General features: G+C 28.8%; 1 protein-coding gene across 1 annotated transcript; it reads left to right on the top strand.

The window, feature by feature from the left end:
• Nucleotides 1-601: 601 nt before the first annotated feature.
• On the top strand, nt 602-10,647 carry OCT59_006584 (uncharacterized protein; the record flags this gene model as incomplete). Its single annotated transcript, XM_066141349.1, has 33 exons — nt 602-641; nt 710-1,465; nt 1,534-1,726; nt 1,806-1,988; nt 2,059-2,242; nt 2,317-2,389; nt 2,463-2,826; nt 2,889-2,962; nt 3,050-3,686; nt 3,757-3,791; nt 3,855-4,062; nt 4,132-4,351; nt 4,444-4,885; nt 4,970-5,973; nt 6,042-6,072; nt 6,149-6,223; nt 6,303-6,355; nt 6,427-6,519; nt 6,593-6,688; nt 6,771-6,962; nt 7,031-7,156; nt 7,236-8,131; nt 8,227-8,350; nt 8,417-8,551; nt 8,636-8,736; nt 8,821-8,869; nt 8,943-9,042; nt 9,111-9,188; nt 9,276-9,643; nt 9,710-9,811; nt 9,898-10,046; nt 10,118-10,207; nt 10,278-10,647. The coding sequence occupies 33 exons, from the start codon at nt 602-604 to the stop codon at nt 10,507-10,509; spliced, it is 7,503 nt and encodes a 2,500-aa protein (XP_065998145.1). The 3' UTR covers nt 10,510-10,647.
• Nucleotides 10,648-12,369: the final 1,722 nt, after the last annotated feature.

Genomic DNA, 12,369 nt, shown 5'->3' with positions numbered 1-12,369 from the left:
GTAGGGTAACTAGTGGGTAACTCATATATTGTTCGGCTATAAACTGTACGTGAATTTCATCTTATTCGTCGGGAAGATTATATCATTGAATGATAAAGGTTTTCCTTTTTTTGTCGAATTGGGAAACAACAATGAGTCATGATTTAAATTTTTTTTCTAGATTATCAAAGCAACTTATAGTAATAATTTGATAAATTTGATCATTTAAAGCTAATAGCAAGTAATTTTTTCCAAAAGTGATTAGTTTATTTAGTGTGGGCAAAAATTGTTTTAGACGCGTTTATGTTACGAGTATTAACTAAGCCTAAAGCGAAAATTTTAGTCATAAAATAATCTAATAATAAAAAAGATCATTTTTGGTAACCAAATTTGTTGTAAGATATCAGTTTCTTTTTAAAAGCGTATTAATTTAATGAATTCAAACAATCGTATCTATTCTACTTGGTAGTGACTATTAACCGCTCATCATGAGAAATTTTTGAGGGGAGAGTAACTTTATGAGTTATAACGTATAAAAAAAACTTTATATAAAGGATTTATCTTCAGAATGAAATCCTTTTAACCGAAATTTTAACTATTTCGGTTTTCAAGAAATTCAGTTATGCAAATCACTAATTCTGCCCAACTTCCCGATAATTTTGGTAAGAATTTGGATAATAATCATGTGATAACATGTGATATTAAATTTGGTTGTTTTTCCATTCATAAGAATATCAGGAAAATGAAGACATAAATGACTCTACTATTCTTATCGATCCTTTATTACCATCTGCAAGCATTCCTTTAGAGCAACAGCAAACCAACATCGAACATAAAAATCTTTCAAATATACAGGATGGAAATGAAATCAAAGCTCCTTCGCCTCAATTAGTAAATAATGACGTCGAAAACCAATCGGTTAATTTACTTCAGCAAAATATAAATCAAATTATGAGTATGAATATGAATCTTTTTAACAGTAGTAACATGCAAAGATCGGAAGATCAAAGACTCTCAGATCAAGTTCAGAATAATGATAACTTAATCTCTCATGATCTTAATAAAATTATGAGTTTTTCCAGTGAAAACTCTCAAAACGATCATCAAATTTATGAAAATGCTATAAATTTCCGAGCTGATGGAATTTTGTCAAAAGAATCTCGGGACCAAAATGTAATTCCAATAGGCATTGACGAAATAACGAATACGGACATATTCACTATCAAAAATGAAACTGAGATGCAAAAGAAATCTTCTGATTCAACAATTGGATCAAGATCAGCTCATTTTAATAACAGTTCGATGGTAGAAGTTAATTTTGGAGATATTAAGAATAAAATTGATTCTAAGGAAAATATCCGTAAAATTCTCGAAAATAAAAATTATTCGAGTACCAAAATTAAATATGGTAAAGACTTGGCTGAATGTATTCCCGGGTTATATCGCTTGTTAGATTTATGTAAGGACGACGGTTCGAATGGACTTGGTATGTTCTTATATTATTTAGCAGTTGCTAGTTTCTGCATATCATGACACATTTTGTAATTTATTTAGTGGACAAAATAATAATCTCTAAGGACTCCTTAAAGAAGCTATGCAACGATATGATTCCATACAGTTTTAAGTCTATTTCTGACATTAACTTTACAAAACTGAATTCGATTTCGTTTCGTCTTGTTGGATGTTACGGAAATCATACTTTGATTGCAAAACTATTGTTAAATAAAAATATTATTAACCAACAAATGTATGTAATTTATTCACAATGAAAAAAAAAATTAGTTTATTAATTATAATAAAGAATATTAACTATCCTTGTCATTTAGACACGATTTGCTTATAGTTCCTCAATCTTCCACGAACAATGCAAATCAATCTTCCTTACGTCCGGGTATTTACTTATTAGTTGTAAATCCAGATTTAGGCTTAGTTATTCATTGGCCTGAAACAGGGTGTTATGAGGAAAATGCTTCTCCGCAACATAAAAAGAACATGACTAATCTTCATAGGTATTTTATGAGTTGATGATTTATCCACGTGGTAATTTAGTTCGTAATTACAATTTATCAAATACTGTAGATATTTGACAAAGCTTACCGACAATCAGATTTGCCTTATGAGTGATAAGGACTTGGAAAATTTTGATTGGCATTTAGACGATTCCGATGTCGATTCTGACGATGATGATGGCGCCAGCTATGAATTTGAAGTTAAGAAAAGTCAAGAAGAACAAGAAGATTTTAAAATTCATCCAGGCTTTGAGGTTCTTTTTGAGTAGCCTTATTATACTGCAAATTAAATTTTTCCTTGAAAATTAATCTAAATTATTAATTATAGGTAAATTTATCTGATAACGTCAAAACTGAAATAAATAACAATATACAAGATGATGTACCATTATGTCCAATTGGTAATTTACATAATTTGTAATACCTTTAAGTTTTGATACATATTTAAAAATATATATATTTTTTTTATAATAGTGGTCGAATCAACAACAAATCAATCATTTGTAACTCGCAAGATGATGAAAACAGCTAAAACATTAAGTAAAAGCACCTTAACTTTTTCGGCGAGTGTACTTTCGACTGTTTCTACAGAACTTTATAAAAAGCTTCAAGGACGTAGTTTATATATTAATCGTGAATCAATGGATATGAAACAATTGGAATTGTTGATTAACAACGGATTCAAAACAGAGAATGAACTCTTAAAACCATTTCATGATGCAATAGCCGTTGCGAAATTGCAAATAGAAGTAAAGAAAAATCAAGAAAAAGATGCAGTGAAAAGAGATGCAGAGATCATTTCCAAGATGGCATGGAAGAAATTAGAAGATTCTTACAGGTATTGCAATAAGAAATATATAAAAATGTTGAAATTTTTTATAATCATAAATAATTTTTTAGTATAATCGAGTCAAAAATTAATGGCGGAAACTCCGTTTCTCAAGAAAAACAAGATGAAATTATTAGTGAAGAAGGTAATAATAATATACTTTCCGAAATAACTAAGATTCGAAAATTCAAAAATATTTACTATTAATGTTTTTAAAAAATGTTACATTTAGATGTTAACAGAATTCAATCAAAATATCCCAAGATCGAAGAGACAACTAAAGAAAAAATTAAAATTAATTCTCAAGCTTGGTATAAGCTGAAAAAGAGATATGCTTTAGCATGTATTGTCTTATTTCAAGTTCTCAACTTATCATCAGATAACGACAAATCAGGAAAAATTGCAGAATCGGCAATTCAAGATTTTTATAATATGTTTGTTGATAAAGAGAATGATATATACGCACTAGTTAAAAAATATGAACGACAATCTCTCTTTTTTTCTATATTATCCACAATCCGAGAGAAAATTACATTTGATTATTCACGCATAAATCAAATTGAGGAGAAATGTAAAAATTTTGCCAAAAACAAACCAGATTCTGAGTTTGTTCGAGACCTTATAGATTCTCGATTTTTTGGAAAATTTATCGATATAAAAGAAAAAGTAGTGCAGACTTTCTTGAATGAATACCAAAAGTGGAAAAGAGACACTTTCCCAGATAATGTTAGAGAAATTGTTCCAAAATATTCCTTTAACAAACAATTAATGGATAGAATAAATGAAGAATATTCTCGAGAAAGAAAAGAAATTGAGAATCGTGAATTCGAAAGAATCTGTAATAAATTAGAAGAAAAATATCATGATGGGTTAGTTATATGAAATTATGATTAATTTATTGTATCTTCTCAAGTGATTAATCATTATGATTATTTTTAGACCCCTACGTTTGAATATATTAAATGTTACTACAGGTAAATCAATGATTAATCAATTATCTAAAATTTTATAATACTCCAATCTTCTTTTTTTAACAGATGATCGGTATGGAAAGTCATTCCGCTTAATTCACGAGTTAGAAACAACTCAACCAAATCAATTAAAAATAACTATTTACGAGACATCATTAGAACAGTCAGATGTATTACAAATTCAAGATAATGAACTTTATATACCAACTCCTATTTTGTCTTCGCGTCAATGTGGCATCACTTTTCAAATTGATCCTGCAGTTTACGATTTCAGGTAAATAATATTTTTTTATTACATTAATAATGTTAATAATAACATTAATATTATTATTTATAATTACAGAAAAATATCTCAATTCGATAATCGTAAATTTCTTCTCGTACTTTACAATAAAAAAGAGAAAAGAATTGAAATATTCTTTGATACCGCCCAACGATTAGCACAAAATTTTAAATCGTATTCAATTAAAACGTTTAAAACATTGAATATAGATGACAATTTTCTTATGGCAATTAATGAGCCAAGAGAATTAATTGCTATATATAATACAAAAGAAGTTAAGGTATTTATCAAAGAAAAAAAAATAAGACTAGTTATTTATTAATTAAATATTTTCTTGTTAATTAAATTTTTTTTTTAAAAAAAAATAAATAGTTAAATGTATTTTCTTTTGGTGATAATCGGTCAAATTTGTACGGACGTAATGCAAATATTCAGTTATTGCAGTGGTATAATAATAATATACCAAATATAAAATATTTCCTCTTTATTAAAGATACTGAGGAATTGTGTTTTGTTGAAAAAAGTGGTCGAGCACGTATTTTTAATCTTGTGAATCAGCAATTCCGACCGGCAATTTGTAATCTTCCGTCAAATACAGTAAACGTTTTAAGTTCCCCTGATGGCTCTTGCATTGTAGCATTCACAAAAGAAAACATAGCAGTTGATAACCTTACTGATAGTGATGATGAAAGCGGTGAAAAAAGCGAAGAAGAAACTGAATCGACTTCTGATAAAGCTGATGTCAATGATGTTAAGGAACTATGCCGTGCCTATGTTTATTTTTGTTCGAATTTTGGAGATTCTGTTAGTAAAAGTACGTGATTTTTAAATGTTTGTTATATATATTTAAACTTAATATGAAATTACGCTTAACTTTTTCTACTACTTTATTTTATAGTAATTGATTTACCACCGAACCTTCGATATTTGGAATTTTTAGAATTCACTTGTATTAATAAATGCCAAACTCATTTGATGTCACTTGACTTACAAAATGGATGGTTTAACTCTGCAATAATCAAAATTACACTTGAGAAAACTCAATATCGTTTTCAAGAACGCACGCAAAGACAATCTATCGGACGTGTGAAATTAATTGATCCTTCTCTTATTGAAGGGCAAAATACACACTTTAAAAGAAGTGTTCAAGTTGGCGAAAATATTGTAATAATGGGTGTAAAGTACAGTATAATTAAAGTTCTTTCGGACACAAAATTAAAGGTTGCCGGTAATTCTAAACCATCAAATGGATTTGATAAATGGACCGATTTCCGTATTGAACCTAAGACAAAACTAAATGGTCTTATTGATGCCTATAAATTAATGTTTGATAAGTATCCAGTTGAAAATTGTATTGATCCTGGACAAAATCGTCCTCTTAGTTTAAAAATAGTTTTAGATGATGTTGTTGATGATATCGAAAAATACGGCGATAAATTTGAAGATTATATCATCGAAATATTTGAAAATTTGAAACGTTCTACAAAAAAACCCGCCTCGATATTAAAAAAGTTTTCTACCTCAGTTATTACTTTCCAAGAACTTGATATTGAAAATGCGAAGTTTCAGGAAAAATTTTCAACAGAATATGAATTGGGCGAATGGGTTATTCAACTTTGTTGTTTAATTCCTATACAAATTGCTGTCGCAAAAAATAATTTATTTCAGCCACTTAGGGATGGATTATCTTCGAATGAGATTGATCAGGTTGAATTTGATGATGGTTATGGTCATCATGTAGATAGTATAACGAAAAACATCTCTTTTGGATGGTACGAGGGAATTTTCAAACATTTTGGGGATAAAAAAATTAAAGTTGTTTCTAGTATGGGCGAACAATCATGTGGAAAATCATTCATGCTAAATCATCTTGTTGGAACTACCTTTGACGGTTCTGCGATGGTAAATACAATGTTCCCCCCTTTTTTAAAAAAAATCTTTTAATAAAACCTATTTTTTCATTTTTTTAGCGTTGCACTGAAGGTGTATGGATGTCGTTAGGTAATGCTTTAATCAATTTATTTATGTTCTGTACTTCAGTTCCTTTATCGAAAGTTACCAATTTATTATTTTGTAGTAAATACAAATGAATATATTTATGTTGCACTTGACTTTGAAGGCTTAAAATCTCTTGAGAGAACTCCACAAGAAGGTATATTTACAATTTTATTATGAATACACAAAACTATATTTTAACGAGCCAGTTGGAATAACCAATTTTTTTTCTTTAGATTTATTTTTAACACTTTTTAACACAGTCGTATCAAATCTCATACTCTTTAAGGTAGACATTTTTAGTAATTTATTACTTTTTATTATCAAATTATTATTAATATAAATTATAACTTCAAACAGAATCAATTTGTGATAAATAGGGATATGTCAACAATGTTTCAACGGTTTCAAGATGGCGCAACGCTATTTGAGTCTGACTCAAAAATATTTCAAGTATTAGTTAAACATTTTTTATAATCTTTCAAAAAAAAAAATTGAGTTTATTAATGGTTTTTAATGATTTTAGGCAAAATTATGTATTATAATAAAAGATGTACCCAAAAATGATAAAGATGAAATTGTTAGAGAATTTAAATCAAAATTTTCTCAAATAGTTTCGGAGGTATATTGATCTTTCATTATTGTTTCACTATTTTTTTTTTTAATTGTTTTTTTTATGTTTTTTTTTTGTTTCAATTTTTTAGGAGGGCGAAGACAATTTCATTTCAAGGATGTACAAAGGAGGATTAGATATTATTCCTTGGCCTATGTTTAATGATGCTGCATGGTTTAAAACCTTATCTACTGTTAACAAAAAGTTAGATAAGCAAGAAGTTAAATATGAAAATGCTAGAACTTTCTTACAAAGTACTAAAGTAATCATGGCTAAATTGAAGGTTGTAAACAATGCGTCTTAATGCTGAAATTCTTTTTCCTTTGATTAATTTTTATATTTGAAACTTAGATATGTGATTGGGGTTCATTGGACGAAAACCTCATACAGATTCGTGTTGCAACATTAAAAAGATTACTTCCAACTGTCGTTTCTTATGGCTTGGAGCAAAAAGACTCTGTTACTGAACAACTTACGGTAAACGATCTTAATTTACTACTTACATTTCAACTTTTTATAAACTGGAAGTTTTTTTGAATACTTTTCATTTTAATAGAATCATGATACTGGAGAACACATCGATGACCCTGTAGTTAGCTTATCTGACATATTACATGACTTTGAAAAATCTATTGAATTACTACCAGATTCTGATATCCAGTTATATGAAGAAAATGGATCTTTTGAACGACTTTCTGAAGATTTAAGGTGTTACTTTGAAGAAATTGTGCAACCACGAAGAGAATCATTAGATGATATCATGTGGTTCACAAACTGTGACAAATTTTTCAAATATATTATTGAACGTCGTGTTTTGCGTGTCCGAAACTGGTATATGCAAAATACTGCCAAATTTCCACAAGATAATAGTGACATTGTTAATGGAAATTATTTAATGGAACAAGAAATAAGTAAACTAACACTTTTCTGGACTTTGTGTGGATTAACATGTCATCAATGTAACTTAAAATGTGTAAAAAATCGTGATCATCAAGAAAATCATGATTGCTTAACCGATCATAAGTGTCACTTCCTTTGCCATTTTATTGAAGCCCACAACAACAGGTTAATCCCAGTGTGTAGTCACAAAGCTGGACATGAAGGGAAACATGCTTGTGACAAAATTAGTCATTTATGCGGTAAACCATGTAGTCTTATTGACAAGCGTAATTGTCAAAAAGTTTGTTCAAAGGAAATTGGACATGATGACGGTGAACATTTATGTCAATCAAAACGGCACTATTGTGGAAAAGATTGTTCATTATCGACGCATACCATAAAAGGAGATTATCATTGTCCAAATAAATGTATTATATCATATGAAGAACAACATAGTTCACACCGTTGTGAAAATGAAACTTGTCCAATTCAATGTCCAATCCCGGATTGCAAGGAAAGATGCCAAAGTAATGATCATTTTCATTCCGACTTACAAGTTGATCATTTTTGCGGGTACGTATGTTGTGTAATGACTTGTCCGCTTGCTATTTCATTCCATTTATTTTTATTTATTTTTTTAAAAAAATGAATTCAAATTTTATATTAAGAAACGAACATCAATGTCAAAAATTTTGCGAAGACGATGGTATATGTAAAGTAACAACTGAACCTAAGAGACAAGAAGAAGTTTATAAAGGTTTAGTCAAAGAAACTTCTATAGCATTTACAAAGGTATATATTACTGTAAATTGATACTATTGAAACAAAAATGTACTGACTTTTGAATATAACCAATAGTATACTCAATCAAATGAAAGACTAAGATGTATCAAAAAAATTCCTCCGAATAAATTTGAACATACCGGGAAACACACACATGGGGAAGATAGCTTTCATTTTTGCGATGCAAAGTGTCAATTCTGCGAATATTTTGTATGTATTAACCAAAAAAAAAAAGGCATAAACCTATATTTATATTTAATTTATTTCCAACAATTATAATCATTTGAAAATTAGTGTACTTTACCTTATGGGCATAAACAAATTCACGATACAAGACATGGAAATATGACACAAACTGAATTCACTGGAGAAAGTAATGAATTTGAATATGCAGGGTTAATACATTCATTCGCAATATTAGCAAGTTATTAATGTTGGTATATTAATAATACTAATTGGTAATATCTCTAAATTATTAGACATAAATTAAGGGTCGGAGATCAAGGAGTATTTGTCCTTTGCAATTTGGTAAGTACTACATAAATTATAAAATTTAATAAATTCCTACTTTAATCCCAAAAAATTTTCCTTTCTATATTAGCATTGTAAAGATTTAGGTAGACATCGTCATATTGATTATTGTCAGAATGCCGAAAATTGTAAATTGGGGAATCAAGGTCAAGATATACAACATATTAATGGTAATTTCAATTTTTGTTATTTTTGTTGAACTCTTCCTATTATTTGCTAATTATTTGATTAATTTTAGAGAAAGTTCAACCTAATCCTGATAATCCAAAAGATTTCATTTCTCACAAACTTTTCTGGGAGCGTACAGGTTTCAAAGGTATAACATTTATAATTTAATTCCTACGTGCTCGCTCCTTTAATGTAATAAATTTTAACAGTTTTAACATATTTTCTTTATATTTAGATCCTTATTCTGTACAAGAACAACAAGAATTTACAAAATGCGATCACGAATGTTCTGATGAAAAGCATCATAAGTCTCAAGGATCAAATGCCCCCCCTCCAACTAAATCATTTTGTGAATTACAACTTTTTCACGCTCCACTCAATCCAAGTTCAAATCCTCCAAATGATTATGGATATATATCTTTAGATGGGCATCATTTTGATTGCGAAAATCCGAGTACACGCGAAGCTGCTTTTCATATTATTTTTGTATTGGATCGCTCGGGATCTATGAGCTGTAATGATAAAAAACCGATTCCAAATTTCCCAATTTATAATGATTTAATAAAAAATCATAATAATAGGACTGGGGCAGTTTATCAAGCGGTAAGAAATAATCATGAGTTTTTCAGTTTTACTGAATGATTTCTATAAACTTAAATTTCTATTCAGGTCTATCAATTTATGGACGCGCGTATAAATTCCGCCACAACAAATCAAAACCAAATGTCAGCTACTCAAGATAGTATTTCATTAATATTATTTGACCATGAGGTTTTTTTTAATTATACTTTTATCAATATTTTAATTTAAATTCATACTTACTTTAAAAGACGCGCTAATCATCAAAATAATCCCAGGTTATCGTTCCATTTGAATATCGAGATTTAACAGACCCGAAAGATTTGTTAAATTCAATGCTCCAACACCAAGCTCGTGGTGGGACAAATTATGATCTTGCAATTCAGAAAGCTGGATTTTTGATCACATCTTACTTTGATCCTACGAAGTATGTTTAGATTTTTGCATTAATTTAGAAATAATTTCAAGTATAATTTATATTTATTTCTATTACTTTAGAGTGAATATCATTATCTTCTTATCTGATGGACTATGTGGCGTCCCATTTAATCAACTTCATACTATTTGCAAACAAAATAAGACGAGAGGGTGAATGTTATTCATTTTTTTCCAAGACATAGACAAATATAATTTTTACTAATTTTATCAAAATTTTTAGATCTCCGTTATACCTTTATACGGTATTGTTCAGCAGTGATGCGCGTAGTCATTCTTTAGAAGAAATGGCAAAGATTGCTCAATCATATCATCCACAGAATTCATCATCTGGTGCTCTTAGATGTCAATTCACTCGTACTGTTAACGAAGTAACCTTAGTTAACCATTTTACTGGTGTTGCGGAAAGTTTAAGGAAACACAAACCCGCATTGTTAAAGAAAAATCTTAATTAGTAATAATACATTATAAAATTTGACGGTGGGTATGCTAAAAAGGAGGTTCATCATTTTACAAATTATACAAGTTACGATTTATAACTTTATATAATTCTGAACAAATTCATATTTTAATAAAGAAAGCAGAGAATTTTGAATAAAATAAAATTTTTTGTCACATTCATAAAAGGATAACGTTAATAAATATCATAATACATTTTTAGGAATATATACACATAAAATGATATGATCAAGGTGATTTGGATTATATCAGCCCTTTCTCAGTTATCACCGAGTGAACATATTTCAATGAGCAAACTGACAATATCACGTGATTATTCTGTAAAATTATTGGACCGACACCCAACAAGTTCTTGGCAAAAAATTTGCCAGTTATTGTTGTGAACCATAGTGAAGCAATTATTTTTTTTTTCAACTGTTTCACCTTTTTTCTCCAGCTTTGGTGGGGCCAAACTCAATGGAGAAGACCATTACCTTCGAGGATCACTCCTCTAAGTCGCGCTGAAAGAAAGTAGATTTGTAAGTTTTGAGCGATGGATGAGAGAGAGAAAAGAAATTTTCTTCGCTCCAATTTTCTATGTGAACGGATATTATTTGACAATTAGGAGGACGAGTTGAAACCAAAGGAAAAAAAAAAGGTAGATAACGAAGAAGTACGTGGTGGTAAAGAAAAGATATGGATTATGAGAACAATTTTCGCGTCGCGTCTGACTGGAGGATTTGTCTAAACTCAAAATATTGATAAATTAATCGCATAAATTTAATATTCTATATGTCTTAAATTTCCGTTGCATTCTTATGTCATGTTGAATTTAGCCATCAAATTATAGATTTTTATGGATTTTAACAATGTCATTATAATTAGGGAATCGTGCATAACATTCTTTGATTCTTTATTGACAATTTCAACAAACAGATGATTAAAGTATGATAAAAAAACAGTCCTATATTTGAAATATAATAAAAACACAGTAATTACAAAAATAGACTGTTATATTGCTTAAAATATGAAAGATAATGTTATAAAAGTTATTACGATTTTAGAGAATACTGCAACTAGAGTTTTGAATTATAATAATCAGTAAATTAAAATTAATAATAGAATATTGTTTTAAGTTTATTTAGTATATATGGTTTTTTGTGCTATAATATTTCATAAAATAAATATTTTATAATTAGCATTTGTTTCAAATATCTCAACAGGCTTTATTAAAAAGACTTTATCACAACGGATCTGGAGTTGTAAATTCATTATGTGCGTTTCATGAATCTATCACGAAAATTTAAGTGCTTTGAAATTATCATAGAAATTGCCTCTTGTCACGAAGACAAAAATTTCTATTATGCAAGACCAATAAATAATAAATTGATATTATCATAATGCAAATGATGGAATATAGTTGGTTAAAAGAAAAAAAAATCAAAGTAGTAGAGTAATAGATAAAAAAAATAAAGAATTTTTCTAACCATCACCGGGTGATGATCACCGGTGACTGAAATTATGACGATCGACCAGCATTAAAAAATATAGTGCCGGTAAAAATTGATAATTCTGGCCAACGGGGATAATCACTCCCGGTGATTTTAAGTAAAAATCTGTACTATTTCGAAGGAAAAAAACAATTATTTATTTTTAAAGGTAAATAAAAATATTCTTTTATACTAGTATGTTTATAAATTGGCGAACAAACTAAACTATAATTACTACTTAATTCGAATTTTCAATTTTTACCTTTAAAACGATATAATACTAAAAGGTGCATTTATTAGTCAAAGAATCATATAACTTTAAGTATACTGTATAATTCAGAAACTTCTTAAAAGACAAATCGTATAGCCAAGTATCCTCAAAAGTGA

The sequence above is a fragment of the Rhizophagus irregularis genome, chromosome 14 (genome assembly GCF_026210795.1).
Source record: "Rhizophagus irregularis chromosome 14, complete sequence".
Taxonomy (NCBI): domain Eukaryota; kingdom Fungi; phylum Glomeromycota; class Glomeromycetes; order Glomerales; family Glomeraceae; genus Rhizophagus; species Rhizophagus irregularis.
Note: the sequence above shows the minus strand (reverse complement) of the source record. Positions and strands in the feature narration are given on the sequence as shown.